Raw genomic sequence first — 16,530 nt, 5'->3', positions numbered from 1 at the left:
AGTGAGAAAATGGAGAACACCGACTTCCGAAGTTATGCCATTTATCTTGATTCAAAACAATATCGGGAAAATTTAAAAAAAAAAAAACAATTCAAACCGTAACATTTTTTGCGGATTTAACTGCACTAAACCACCATTAGAGCATAGCAGCTGCTATACGTCTATTAATTTTGATTACATGCAAAGTCGAAGACGTTTACCCTGTCAATGCACCCGGTCTAGTTCCGTTTAGATTCATGCGATTCCCTCAATTTTTACTTTTTGTATTATTTTGTTCTCTGAAACTGATATTATCAAGATGCTTGATTTTCTGATTGACAACATATTTGTTATGTATCGAGAACGTGTATTTCAACAAACAATCGGCATTTCCATGAAAACCAACTGTTTTCCTCTTCTTGCCGGTTTGTTTCTTTATGAGGCTGACTCATACAGGAACATCTTAGGAAGAAAGAACAAAAGTTAGCAGTATTCTTTAACTTCACTTTCAGCTATGAAGATGATGTTCTCTCATTAAATAATTCAAAATTTGTTGAACTCATCTATCCAGCAGCGCCTGCATACGAAGTATATATCTCCCAGTTGATACGATGTTCAAGGGCTTGTATTTCCTATCATGATATCCTTGATACAGGGTTGCTGATAACAAGGAAGCTATTAAACAGAGAGTTCAAAGTTGAAATCATCTCTTCGTAACTTTTACGTACGCCGTCACGAGTTGGTTGACCGTTATGAAATAACTGTTTCACAATTGACGACGGATATGTTCCAATTGTCGTAACTACAATCCTGTCCTTTTTCTCCCTAATGTGACCTACAGAAATGGACTTATCACCGGGTTTGTTCTTGCATGAGCAACACGACGGATGCAATATGTGGAGCAGGATCTGCTAACCCTTCCGCAGCACCTGCGATCACCCCCAGTTTTGGTGGGGTTCGTGTTGCTTAGTCTTTAGTTTTCAATGTTGTGTTTTGTGTACTGTTGTTTGTCTGTTTGTCTTTTCTTTTTTAGCCATAGCGTTGTCGGTTTATTTTCCCACTTATGAATTTGAATGTCCCTTTGGTATTTTTTGCCTCTCTTTTTGTATATTCTTAATGAATAGGCTTTTGGGTAGCTATTTATTGCATCTCATACAAACTTAGTAAACTTTCATGGAAAATACCGTAAGTTATACTGTGAACATAAATGGGGTGGTAGGTCAATAAAAAAATACAAATAGTTTTTTTAACAGATGTTTAATAATTTTTGTTTTGTATCTTCGGGAAATATTTTGGTAAGGGGCAGTAATTAACGTATTGTTGTTTGTTGTATTGTAATCAAAATAAGAGCAGGTTTTCTGTCGAAAGTAACATTTCTGATAAAAAAGGGGTTGTTTTAATCGTCTGACTGCATAAATAAAACCATCTACGCATATTGGTATTTTTTTCCTTTTTGCGTCACCACCACATGATTAACATTCATATGTAGCACAGCCCTTTCATTTTATCAGCATTTCAACGTTTGAATTAAGTGATGTATTTTAAAATATTTTACCCTCGAGCATCACTGAAGAGATATTAATTGTTGAAATGCGCATCTGGTTCAGTAAAATTTGCACTGTTAACTTTATATCAGTAATCAAAAACATTTTTGATTAATGACATAAGAAACTTATGACATTATAACTTAAACAAACATTGTATTAGGCCTGTCTGGAAAACAGAAATTATTTTCAAATGATGAAACTTTTGCGGAATCAGTTACTTAGAGCAGATGAACGGTAAATAAAAAATGAAAAAAAATGTGTATGCATGATTTTACTGCGAACTTTACAAAATTCATCATTGTGAACAATTCGACGTTTAATGAAAATGATATGTAACCATGACAGTATATCTAAATAAAATATCTTAAACTGTTAAGTTTGTCCTAATCCTTATGATAAACGCCTTATTATGATAAATTTTTGTACTTTCATCAGGCCAAAACTTATCAAATATATCACAATTTATGGTATAAACTATTATTTTAATTTTCACTTCTTTCCTAAATTATACTCATTGGTAGGACCTGTTATCAAAATCCTTGGTAAGATACAATTAGTTCTTCCAAGACAGTTTAAGAAGCAAAATGCTCAACCAACCCTAAAACCACACATAAATGTTCTTTTTTCCTTATACAAATCTAAAAACTATAACGGCGTAAGTTACTTAGCCAGATAAACTGGATTTTCAAGATAATTAAATTTTGATTACCCCTTTTGTGTGATGTCTTAAGAGTGTGCATGATAATAATATATTACGGAATAGAAATAATCTGTAACGTTTTCTGAAACACGTCTTTCATAATGCTTGCTACCTCTTCCGTTTTGCAGCATCATTACTGTCCCTTATATTGCTCAAATTAAATAAAGCCTCTGTTAATTGAGTTTTTACTTTCATCCTACTTGCTGGTGTATAACCATGAACACATTCATGCAATAAGTGCTGCAGGTCCCAGTCATCATTGGCATAGTTTGGCATGTCATGTAGAAGGCCTCGCATTAAACCTAGAGATTGCTCATTCACATATTCAGAGATGATGATTCTGCATGCTGCATAGTAGTTGTGATCAGAGTTTACATGTGTACACAAATCGTCTCGAGAAAATCTAAAACAATTCTTTCTGTAACAATGAACAAAAGAACTTTGATGGACCTCATACCAGTCTTTCCTTGGTTTTGCTGTAAAACAAAATAAACAAATCAATTCAAATGATATTTGTTGAGAAACACACGAGCTTTAACGCGTGCGGACGTTGATAGGGGTCGTTAGAGAAATTACTTAAATGTAGTTTATTATTCAGTTGTTACTCTGTACCTTACGCAATACATATATACCTCTTATAAATTTTCTTTTCTTCACAATGATATGCTTTTTTGAATTCCTTTTTCTGGAACATAGGTCACATTTGTATGATTAGAAAATCGTAAACTTTCTGAAATGGCATTGATGAAATTGGTTAGAAACCGCAAAGCAAAAAGGAATGATAAAATTCGCATGTGCTCAATATTCCTTATAACAGAAAAAGACATAGTTATAAGACTGTTAGACTGTTTCCTATATAAAAGTAAATAATGATAACCATCCATCATTTCAAGATTAAGATCAACAAACTTGTGTAAGTAGTGATGCACATATTGTTTCGTTAAAACAAAAATTCTCAGCTACCCATATTGTTTAACTTTGACCGACACACATTATTAAAAATGAGTTAAGAGTTCCACGGAATCATGTGATTGCAGCTATCAGTGAGAAAGTGTTATGTTTACTGACAGTAAATTACAGAAAAAATTAAACTTCTTCAGATGGTTATTCCTGCTGATTAAGAAGCTTCTGTCCAATTTATGTAACAGTCCTATAACATATCCGTATCTGTGTGTAAATGTTAATAGTAAACAACTAAGTCAACCTATCTATAAATCTATAAATCAATGATAAAGCTTCTTTCTAAGTTTCACAAAATTCCACAACGTGTTGACAGACTTATTGGTGTCAAAAAACTTAATCCACAAGCTGTCTCTAAAAAAAAATATACTTATTCGTTTATCAGTAAAACACGCAAGAATGAGAATTTTTTTTAAAGATACTGTTCTTTAATCATGAAGAAGTCTCTGTCGCATAAATCTAAATGTTGATTAAAACACTGACAACGTAGAAGAAGAAATAAAGAATCGCTCTGTCTGTTTTCGTCGAAGGCAGCAAATTGGGAAATCAATAAATCTATCATGAAGCATCTATTGACCAGATATAAGGCCTTATGCTACCGTCGCAGCTGATATGAGAGCATGAATGATAATGTGACTCAAATGAAAGATGATTTATATTAATCTATATTTGAGTATAAGGCCTACCTCTGGCAATAGCATCTCTGTCAACAACTATGATATCCTCTAAATCTACAACGGTGACTTTCCCTGCGCTATCAACGACTAAATTGTCAAGGCTTAAATCAGTCCAGTACAATACAAACTGGTTCCCTTCATTGTTCAACTTATCAGCTATCTTCATTATCTGATATGCAATATCAGCCTGAAATTATACCAAAATGTATAAATGAGCTTGTGTAACCTTCATAAGACATCTCAACCGCTTTTCACATTTAAAATAATAGCAATTTTAGAAGTGGGTACATATGTAAAACCAGCTTTAAAATTTTCCCCTTTCAAAGAAACCAAGAACACTTTGACGAACGTAGTCTGTAGATACAGTTTTTTCTGGACGTCACGAACAAATCTATTGAACTTTTAAATACTACATTGTATCTTCATTACATGAAGTAGATTACTTGAAATTTGAATATCATATTTCTTCCTCAACATTTTTTTTAATTTGAGCAGTAATTCAGAGGTCTTTTGTATATTTGCAAAAGTTTGTTAAAGATTTCGTGATGAAATGATAAAAGACTTTTTTCAGACAAAATGTTGCTATGTGAAGAGTGACACGCACTCCAAGAACACATACATCATAAATGATATCATTCAAATGCATTTATTTCTATTTACAAAATATATGTCGCGGATAGGTGATTGATATTTTAACAAACATGCAGTCTGTGGGTACTAATTCTCGTGTCACTCAATAACTATGCATCCTATATATTCAGGTGAACCTGGCTTTAACAACCAACTGAAACTAGAAGGTCTTCATTATATTTTTTTCTTGAAAAGACTCAAATGGACGACTTCAAATTAGATAACAGTAGTTCGCCGATGTTCAAATCTCATAAATCAATTAAGTAGATACAAATCAAAGCAAAAAACAAAAACTGAAGGAATCGCATGAACTCCAAAAGAAGAGAAACTGGTGCGTCGACGGATAAAGTGTATATTTTGGTTTTCTTTGAAGCCAAACAAAAATATGTGCTAAGGGTTTTCTCCTTAAGAAAAAAATTTAAAGGTGTATATATATATATATACAAGTCTAAATTGAAAACAACGTTCAAACCTATGATTGCGTTGGATAAAAACAGCATTTTTTATACGTGTGCATGCAAAACAAATTTCTTGTCTGAGGGGTCTTAATACAGCACAAACAACATTTTCCAAAAGACCAAAAAAGTGAAAAAGTATATTTTAACAAAACGCATTTGACTAACAGGTCGAACAACAAATGTTCTTAAACCCTGCTGACTGCCATTGGCGATATATATATATATATATATATATATATATATATATATATACATACATAAGGTAAGTAAAGACCTTTCAACAAAACCTGTAACAAATAAGGAGATGTGGTATGATTGCCAATTAGACAACTATCCACCAGAGACCAAACGACGAAGATGTTAGCAGCTATATGGCACCGCATACCCTGCAACACTCACTGTAAGGTAGGTTTTTATTATATTGATAATGACGTAGAAAAACCATAAACAGAAAAATTATTTATTTGTGGAAAATTGCTTTCGTCATTTTTTTATTGGGCATATGTACCTTACGTTGCTTTCTATCTTATTTTTTTCAATGTAAAATTCGCCAAAATAGTATTGTGAAATATCTTAAATTAAAGAAACGTTGACATAAAAGGCCTTTTTAAAAAAAAAAAATTTTCCAAATGTGTGTACCAAAAAAAAAATGACATTTCAATTAGTTTGGCTCCGGTTCTCACCTAAACAAGCATTAGTTGTATATAAAGAGATAAATATAAATTACATTAAGCTGTGTAACCCCATATACTAGCATCTGTTATGCAGGGGTGGAATAAGATATAATAAAACGTACATGTACAATATTTAGATAGTTACACATTAAATTCACGAGAAATTGCTAATTTTTATACGCAGGTCAAGGTAGCTAAAAATGCAAACAGACCAAAACTGGCCAATACAAATCAGCAATTGTAAATTTACTCTTTTGTGAAAAGGTTCAGAAAAGAAGTTATGTAGTGGCTCTCCTGCATGGCTGACAGCTATATACCTTCCACATGCACCATAGTATTTTGGGAATGACCATCCTTCTTCAGCTGGAAACGTCTAGAAATAAAACAATAAATTGCCGAAGCGACTGAAAAATATCATAATCTCTTCGTGGTTGGTGATGAAATGTATATACATATATATATATATATATGTATATATATATATATATATATATATATGAACAAGTCTAAATTGAAAACAACGTTCAAACCTATGATTGCGTTGGATAAAAACAGCAATATTTATACGTGTGCAAATTTCTTGGTAGACGGGTCTAACCACAGCACAAACAACATTTTCCAAAAGACCAAAAAAGTGAAAAAGTATATTTTAACAAAACGCATTTGACTAGCAGGTCGAACAACGGATGTTCTTAAACTCTGCATGGCGATTGCCAAATAAACGGATCACCAGATGTAACAAAATAGATCTTTAATTATTAATTTAATACCAAACAGAAAACAATAAACTTGCGGAAAAGATGGTTTACTGCAAACATGAGGTGCAAAAATTTGTACGCCATATCCGGATTTCGACAATTAATGTCTCTTCAGTGGTGTTAGGAATCGAAACGGTATTTGGAAGGCCATATAATTTACCTCAATTAAGGATTGTCTCTTGAATTTTGAAGAATCGAAATAGGATGAACGGATTATATAAACCCGAACGAAAAAATATAAACAAGTCTAAATTGAAAACAACAGAAAATTGTATCAATCTTGCATTTCATTGAATATGTTAAAACAGTATTGAATCTTTAATGTCATATGGTTGATATAAACACATTTAAACCAATAAATCACGCCGATAATTATTCCGACTTCTGTCAATAAACTTTTACTTATTTTGTGTTGTTGTTCTCAGTCTTAAGTTTTCTTTTTATGTTTTGTATACAATTGTTTGTCTTTTGGTCTTTTAATTTTATTTTCCATCCATGGCATTGTCAGTTTGATTTCGCCTTATTAGTGTTTGCCCTTTGGTAGTTTCATTCTCTCTTTTAATGACGGATGTTAAAAAAATTGTTTTCCTTTTCATACATGTTTTGTTGATAATGTTAAATCATTTGGCCTGGTGTATTTTCTTCTTGCATCTACAATCATTATATACTACCTGAAGCATTAATGGTTCTGCATTTATCAGAGATGTACCATATATCTGTAATTTGTCCCTGGTATTCAACATGCTTCTGGCAGGTATTAATCTCTCTTTGTAGTATGACAGTACTCTGTCTATCAAACTATATGTCGGACATGCAAACATTTGATTCATTTCCTCTAAATGCTTTGGTAGTAAACCTTTTCTTACGATTTCATCTCCAGTGTTTGTGATATGTAAAATCCTGGCAACATCACAACCTTTGGGTCTGTTAGCATCCTTACATATTTTTTCATCCACATTCTCAAATTCTTTATTATGCCCTAATTTTTTAATGATGATTTGTTCTTGGTTATCTAAATGTCTAGCTGTATGTACATTTTTTATGTTTATAATATCAAACAGTCGAACTTTTGACCATCCAGTAAAATAAATCTTTTCATTTTTCATGTTTATACACATACTATGTCCAAAACATGCAGGGCATTTGCCTATTTCTAGAAATGTGTCTGTTTTCAAATGATTGATATTTAATGACCATACTAGATTGCCATAAACATAAACAGACACAAACATCATTAAAACCATAAAACATTTGATTTTTAGTGGTAGTCTTTTCATTTTATTAACAGTTTCAGAACAACCATTTACATATTAGAAAATTTACGATATCTCCAATTATGGGGCAGCCGGACTCATACATATATCAAAACAGAATAATTATCTATAATCAGTTTGTTTCTTCCGTACTGCTGAAGTTTTGATCAAGCTTTTCTTGTTGTTTTTTTCTTGTTTTTACAATGCTAAAAAAAGGACTATTCTTTATCCATTTTTTTTTTCTGTCTCAATAAAAGAGGGACGAAAGATACCAGAGGGACAGTCAAACGCATAGATGGTCAAAATCTTTCATTATTTTTTTGATTGATTAATTGTTGTTTGTGTGACGGTCAGTGGAATATAGTTCTTGCATATTCTGGAAGAGTAGAAAAATAATGTATCAAATAAGTCATTGCTGGAATGGGATGAATGGCAAACATTTGTTAATCTGATGAAAAAATAAACCGGGTGTGTACGATCGAGCAGAAATGACACGTATAAATCCCTTCTAGCTATTTCGAAGAGCTCTCCAACAAAACATTAAAGTTAACGCCCGAATTTTATCGCGCCCCTCTGATGGATCTTACTGCCATTTCAAAGAAATAAGAACTCCAGTCTCCGGGGTACAATATCTTTACTCTTAGGTTGTAATTCATAAATGATACTTATGTAATGTGTCTTGAGACAAATACAAAGTTGGCACCACCAATCGATGATCCACTAAAACGCAGAGTTATTGAGAGGAAGCAAAATGTAATTTTTTGTCTTGTTTAATCTGTCTGTATTTCAAGTACATTCAAAATAGAATGCAAGACAAAGATAACATTTACTGAATGTTCTAACCCTACTAAATACGTTTCAATCCATAATTGCATAGTCGAGTTATCGCCCGAAAACATGATGACTACGAAAGAACTATATTATACCAAAAACTAATTTCTTCGAGTATTACGTATTTAGATATGAAAATTGTGAGTTTCAATATACAACTTTTTTCTTTAACCCTAGCTAACCTTTTAGGTCTAGTTGCACATGCACAATAATAATGCTATTGTTTTAAAAGTTTTAACTATAGAGATCTTATCAATATCTATCTCAATCTATCATTTGTTATATATAAATGCTTCCTCTAGAACCTTATATAGAAACCAAATTTTGAGCTCTTTGTTTTTTAAACAGGAATAACTGTGACTCTACCTTCCTAGTCCTTTCTGTATAAAAGCAAAATAAAAATTGGGATTTCTATATGCAGGTGTTATCTAAACCTTTGATCTGTTACCTGAAATTCGATAGCGTTTCTGTCTTATCGTATAATATCCATCTATTTTAGTCATTTTGAATCAACAATAGAAACTAAAGTTATCATCCTGGAATGTCTATTTGTAGTATAAGCGGCTTTGAATTTTGACTTTACTATCTCAATTCTAATAGGCATTTTCCCCTTTCCAACGATCTGAATAATTTTTATTCCCATTATAAAGCGAGAGAAAGTGATGTTATCATCAAGACATCATTTTTGCAGACCCATTGACAGACGAACGGAAAAAGCGACGATTGTGTTTTGCTCCAAATTTGTTTTTTGGCAGCTTCTAAAACAGCAGAAAGTTCTTATCTTCATTAAAACTAGATCATTTGATAGTCATATTTAGAATCCATATAGGCCAGATATAATAAGAAGGCGGTGTGTTCTATACGTCAATGAGACAGATAACCAACGACATATAGAGGGCAACCTACGTTCTTCCAGCCTTAGGGATAACTGTTAACTGTGATGTGTCGTACAAGTGGGTGAAAGATGTTGAAACTCAAAGAGGGATTTCGTTACCATAAACTACTTAAAACCTTTACTAAATTCTTCAATAACTACAAAGATTTGGTTTGGAAGTTTGGCTGTATCTGTCGAAAACTTATTTCAAACGGGATAGCACATCCTAATTTTTACGAAGATATTGTTTACCGAGCCCGGAAATTTAGATATGATGCGGGTAAACTTATCGATCCTTTTAATAACTTTAATCTAAACGGTTACCAATTCAACACTGTGGTTAGATCTTTGAATATTGTTTTTCTTGGTATAAATATTGATTTTGCTATCAGTAAATTAAAATCAAATTAAATATTAGTGTTATATACATATGCACATTCATGGCTCTACAATTTGTCGAAACCTGTATCTTGTCATTGCACAAGGTCATGTTTTTCTCCGACTGTTTATTACGTCTTTACACTAAATCCATTGGATGTTGGATGTGTACTGGTTGATTTTTAAGTCTTAGCTGCATAATTTTTTTATTGGCTTTGGACCAGCTGTCAGTAACTGCAAGTACTCTCAGATCTACACTTTATGTCTTTTTTGTTGTGGGTATGTATAAATACCCTACCACGTCAGGTATGTGTTTTATGTTTTTTCTGCTTTGTATCGATCTGATGAGTTAAGCCCTTTTCAACTGATTTTATAGTCTGTTCTTATGTTGTACTGATACACCACTGTCCAAGGTAAGGGAGTGGGTTTTGACGCCAACAAACTAGTTTAACCCCGCCACATTCTGTATGTGCCTGTCCAAAGTCAGGAGCCTTTGTTTGTTGATGTTGATCCTATTTGTTTTCGTTCATTGTTTTGTACATAAATTAGGCCGTTAAATTTCTCGTTTGAATTGTTTTATATTTGTCATTTCGGGGCCTTTTATAGCTGCCTATGTGGTATGTTTTTTGTTTTGCTCATTGTTGAAGGCCGTACGGTGACCTATAGCTATAAATGTTTATGTCATTTGGTCTCCGGTGGAGAGTTGTATCATTGACAATCATACCACATCTTCTTATTTTATATTGAAGTTATTCCTTTCACCATCAGCTCCATGTCTCCAGAGAATTGTAAAAACACAATTAGTCATTTTCTTTGGAATAACGTGACCATAATAAATGATTCGGGTTTAGATTTATGTTAAAGTCACATGTATATTATAAACAATACAATACAACAATCAAATTTGGAGAAGTGTAAATCAAGGAGACAATAGTGTACCGATGTTCAAATCTCGTATACCGAATAAGAAGAGACAAATCAAGGTTATGTATTAACTGAGATATGTAAACGCCATACAACTGAGCAGCGGGTATGTTACTGCTGAGATATGGGAAGTTGAAATTATTACGTTTGTCATAGATTCAATTTTTAAGTCTTCCCTCTGTGTCACATATCGAGAGAAATATCAAGATATGGTGCATAGGTTTTACTTTCGGTAGAATCCTTAATATCGAGTCAACTAGAATATATATAGGAGACTTAAGCACTCATTCAAACGAAAGTTATTGAGCAGTTGAGTAAGAGGACATCTTCAATATATCTGAAAGTGAAATTAACGAACTTTTCTAGATACAACTTCGGTTGTTGTTGTTTTTTTTGTTTTGTTTTTTTTTGTCTTTGAGAAGGTTCTGTATGAAATCTACCTAACATATCTTTGTTAGTTGTTATTTTTTTGCGGTGAATAGCCTAAACAACTAATATGATTGTATGCAATTTATATTTCATAAATTCAGCTGTAAAGGTTTATCTGCACTTTTTTTGTAGTTACAGGTGTCAAAATAAACTAACTTACGAACGTTAAGTAAAATCTTTGAGACGTCCCATATCCCTCAGGTAACAATTGTATTGTACTGTATTGTATTGATTGATAAGGACAATTGATAAGGACAATAGCCTAGGTATATGAACAACAAAAAGTGATTTAAACAGTGTAACTGCGCGTAGAGTATCAAATAACATTCAGATATTTGTTTACTTTTGAAAATGTCTTCGGTCATGTCTGTAGGGATGAAAACATTAAATTCCAGAAGTTTTTAATTTTCTGGAACTTTACATGCTTTTATTTTTATATATACTTGTATAGGTCTTGCTTGAATTAAAAACGTTTGCAGGTTTACACATTTGTCTATACGCAGAAAAATTGTGGGGTACTAGCACGACCATTAATACAAAAAGGTTATCTTTAACAACATATACCATCTATATAATATATATTCTTATAGAATGGAGAAATAAGCTGTCTGAAAAGTTGCCCTCTATATACCCTAAGATGAGACACGAAACAAAATTATACAATCATCGTTCCTAAGGCATTATTTACGTTTTGAACATTTAAACTAAATTGTACTGTGCGCCTGTATCCCTACATTAATAAAGTTTCATGCACCTTCAGGATCGTCATTCTGTAGGGTAGTCAAGAAATAATTTATGTTCCATAGGTACGTTATCTCAATTCCCGTACGACTGAAGGGAGGGTGACCAACTAATTAGATTTTAATTTCGCGAATATTACGTGCAGTATAGAATTAAACTTTTTTCACCCATTCGCTCAACAAGTGTTGAAATGTCGATACCTACATTTTGTCACGTGGTGATGGAATTTACATGAGAGATATAACTTACTACGTGTCTCGGCAGAACTCCATACACTATTGCATCTCCCGTAATTAGGTACCCGATATCTGACGAAGTAACAACTTTGACAACAAAGAATAGTGGTGGAATGAATAAAATAAGTGAGAAGGGTTCTGTCCGTAATCAAGTCTTTATGATTATTGATTTGAAATTTTAGTCTAGATCTATACAGTGCATACACATTAATTAAAACTAAATTCTAACGTAAAGATATAATTATGTGGGATTCGCTCGGAAGGCCACTCCAATCAAATTATGGTAGAGTGAGTAGCTGACACATCCAGTACCCCCACCCGTTTCGTATATTTCAAATAAAGAGCTACACCATGAGCGCATGATACGCACGTCGCTCTTTCAAAGAATTAAGTTCCATAACTCCTCAATGTCATATCCGAAAACTGGAAAATCCCCCCTTTTTTATGAATAAAATCCCACAACTCGGAAACGTAAAATCTAAAATTTATAAAAATCGAAAGGGAGCTTACGTCAATACATATAAACAATTCACCAAAATTTCATGAAAACTGCCCAAAGCATTTTTGAGTTTTTGTCCGAAAACTGGAAAATTCACCTTTTTTAACGAATAAAACCCCATAACTCGGAAACGTAAAATCTAAATTTATAAAAATCGAAAGGGATCTCACATCAATAGATATGAACACTTCACCAACATTTCATGCAAATTGCTAAACGCGTTCATGTTTGAGTTATTGTCCGACATGTTGACGACGGACGGACAGTGGTATACCATAATACGTCCCGTAAACGGGCGTATAAAAATAAAATACAAAAAATAAATATACCTATAGCTGATCAAATATCTGATGCATTTACGACTGTGGTTTCAATAGCATCTGTGATAAAACGGACATCTGATCAGTTTCAGATACTTATGATTCCATCAGTAACCTTGTCATATATTCCATTTCAATTTCTCGAACTTATATATCAAGAAGCTTGAAATAGCGACCTATTCCAGTGGCTAATCCATACCACTCATTACATAGTAATTGAATCCCCCCCTCGATGGATTCGTTGTTTGTCTGGTTTTTGTTAATGCTATGTTGATAACAACTACATTCACATATGTGCTGTCATGTTAGCGAAGCCAAATGTTTTTTGAAGATCCTTTATGCATTGTTTTGTTGTTGTTTTTTGTGATTACTATCGTCTACAAAACTCATCAGTGACGTTCGAATCGAAAAAAATTAAAAGAAAGTTGATGAAAATTGTTTTTGTTTCTAAAACAAGAAATGCAAGCTATATATGAATCAAAGCAACAAAAAAATCGAAAGAAAACTCATTTTCTTTAATTGATATTTTGCAAACTGTATTTCTAAAAAGAGAAACGAAATCATTTCGCTCTTAGGGCAAGACACATATTGCAAGATTAGAAACTGAAATTAAATCATGTACATTGCAAACTCCAATCGGAATTTATATATATTATATTGAAAACTAGAAGAAAATAAAAATTTTGCAATTTTGCAACTTTTCCATTTAAAAAGGGGCATAACTCTAGAACGGTTAAAGTTACCACCAAAATTCAAACTTGATCTGTGTTTTGTGGTAATAAGCATTGTGTATAAGTTTCATAACATTTGGTTGAGGCAAACTTAAGTTAGGAGAACGGTAACTAAAAATTTTGCAATTTGTCCATTTATAAAGGGGCATAACTCTAGAACGGTTAAAGTAACGCCACCAAAATTCAAACTTGATCTGTGCTACGGCGGGGGCATAAAAAAAAGAAGATACTAAGTGGGCCATCAAAAAAATTCTTAGGCCAAGGAAAAACAAGACAACACCACTGACAGCGAAGAACGAAGAATAATGACAAAAATGCAATATCTGAAGTCTACAAACCACTAAACTGTATGAGTTCGCAACAAGAAACACACATCACACTAGGTCCGAGTACACAGTTATTTCGTAGTGCATTTCTTTTAGACAATAAATGAAAATTAAAAAAATCCCACCTGCGCTTTCTCAATAATATTTTTACAGTGTGTTGTACTACTTTTGGGACAAGTTATATCAAAATTATAGAAAACTTCATCGGCTCTAACTCAAAATATGGACAATTTTATGTTAAGGGGGTCTTCAAATCTTTTGACAGCTTCCGAAGTGCTAATTTTTAACATTTTTCAGCTGGACCAAATCACTACTTTACTTTAAAATTCATGACCCAAATTTTTTTACAGTGTCATTTCACCCCCCTACTTGCTATTTGAGTCATAAAACATGGAGAAATAAATTTGGAAGGGGTATAAAAAAAATTAGCAAGTAACACACTGTCCACACTAGGGACTATATTCGTGGAATCAAATGACGATAACTGTGTACTCGGACCACTAGGGTGAAATGAGGTATGTCAATCGAGGAAAAAAAGACAAAATTGTGGTTACAACAATTCATATTTGATTCAATACAGACAAACAGATTCATGAGTAACTGTTTTCTCCATTAGTTCTTAATTAGTTCTTAATAAAAGATTGACAGGTTATTAAAGTAGTTCATATTTCTCCCTCAATTCCAGGGTAAAAGTATAAATAAACCGTTGACAGAGATAGCTAGGTATCATCTGTACATTTTTTTTTTTTGTATAATGCAAATGTTGAAAATAAAACGGAAGTATTTAAACATGTACACTATGTAAAACACTGATATGCAGAGAGAAATAACCTCAATGGAAACGAACATTGCCAATGCTTATAAAAAAACATATGGAATACCATTGACTTATCATAAGTGGCATCCTTTAAAATTACTTAAACACGAATTTGAACAGGTAAACTATGCAAAAATGAATGAGAATAAAAGGCAATGAATAATGATGATGGGGCGGGACCATATAACCTACATGGGAATGAGACTTGCAATACAAGCAAATACAACTACATACCAAATACCATTGACTTAACATAAGTGGTCTAAAACTGTCCAGTCTATGTTTTTGTTTGATGTTTTTCTGCTTTGTATCGATCTGATGAGTTGAGCCTTTTTCAAATGATTTTATAGTTTGTTCTTATGTTGTGCTGTTACACTATTACTACTAGTGGTTCCCAATAAATTAACCTATTCATAAACTTATACACTGTTGATGCCACTGTCGCCAGAAACAGCATGCCTAAAGTCCGATTTATACTCTAAAATTCAGCCACTGCTGGGATGTTACTACATAGAAATGGACAGTTCACAATAAGAAAGCTGAAATCATCCCCTTTGATGTAAGGTAAGATATGAACCAAACTTACCTGTATAAACAATGTCACCAAACTTTGAATTATTTAGAGCGAGGACATCATCTATATAGTGGCATTAACATATAATGATAGTTTTTATCATTCTTCCTTAGAAGCTAATACAATATGTCTGCCTTGTATGAATAAAGGGACAAGTTGACAAGAAGAGAAGCACAGTTGGTTCCCATATGAATACTGATTATTTGTTGAACAAATATGTTGTCTATGAAATAATCAAGCATTTTGATGAAGTCAGTCTCAGAATTATTTTATTTCATAAATCAGCCATTGTTTACAAAGTATGATTTATCCCTTCCTAAAACAAGATATTTGTATATACGTTGTATCTAATAATATAGTTTTCTTTACAAGTATGTTTATACACATACACATCAGTTTTTAACTTGAACATCTGAGTTTATATCATCAATCAATTGATTGACATATGAGCATGGATATAACTAATAATGTTCACCTCAATGCTATTGTTTGTACTTTTAAAGGTAGGTATAAAGCTTGCAATATACAGCTAATAAACCAGTGACATAATTGTTTTGGTTGCATTTCATGCAATTTTTATCCCAAAATTGATGTCAAAGACAGTATTATATGCAGAATAGAAACTTAAGACCATACACAGTTTTTCCACTAACAAATGGATGGTTAAATTTATTTGCTTTTAGAAACATGAAATCTAATATAATAAGTAAACCCATCGCCACCACATCATTGAAATAAATATATATGTCACATCAGTCATCTGTTATATCATCAAATTGATGAAATATGACAACTTTGGTGTAGTCAATGCATAAATTGATAACTTTAACAAAGAGAGATTAAATCAGGGTATTACGACTTGAACAGGCATAATGTTATGTCTGGTTGAAGTAGAGCCAAGATGTTCACAAAGTATTCTGCAAATGCTGATACATAATTTGACATATCTTAATGGGAGAATCAGCAGCTTAGAGCAATTCCAAAGATGTTTAATATAAACAACATTTAAGTTTTTAAATCATCATAGTCAACACTTTATCATTTAATGAAACTATATACAACCATGACAGTACACTTCTAAAAATTTCTTTTTTCATTATCTTTTGGTTAGCTCTTTATTTTGATCAATCTCATGAAGCCAAAATACACCAATTTATGTCAATTGATAACATGAACCATGTCATTAATTCTTGTGGCTTTGATCAATTAAAAAA

The 16,530-nt window shown here is 32.5% G+C and overlaps 1 protein-coding gene across 1 annotated transcript; it reads right to left on the bottom strand.

Annotated features, from left to right (window-relative positions):
* Positions 1 to 168: 168 nt before the first annotated feature.
* LOC127737853 (divergent protein kinase domain 2A-like) lies at positions 169 to 11,273 on the bottom strand. The gene is made up of 5 exons (XM_052248802.1): positions 11,233 to 11,273; positions 7,055 to 8,012; positions 5,876 to 5,998; positions 3,873 to 4,050; positions 169 to 2,702 (listed from the first exon to the last, which is right to left on the bottom strand). Exons 2-5 carry the CDS (start codon positions 7,658 to 7,660, stop codon positions 2,335 to 2,337), a joined length of 1,275 nt encoding a protein of 424 aa, XP_052104762.1. The 5' UTR covers positions 7,661 to 8,012; positions 11,233 to 11,273; the 3' UTR covers positions 169 to 2,334.
* Between the last annotated feature and the right edge of the window lie 5,257 nt (positions 11,274 to 16,530).

This window comes from Mytilus californianus, unplaced genomic scaffold, assembly GCF_021869535.1.
Source record: "Mytilus californianus isolate M0D057914Y unplaced genomic scaffold, xbMytCali1.0.p SCAF_4, whole genome shotgun sequence".
In the NCBI taxonomy this organism is placed as follows: domain Eukaryota; kingdom Metazoa; phylum Mollusca; class Bivalvia; order Mytilida; family Mytilidae; genus Mytilus; species Mytilus californianus.
Note: the sequence above shows the minus strand (reverse complement) of the source record. Positions and strands in the feature narration are given on the sequence as shown.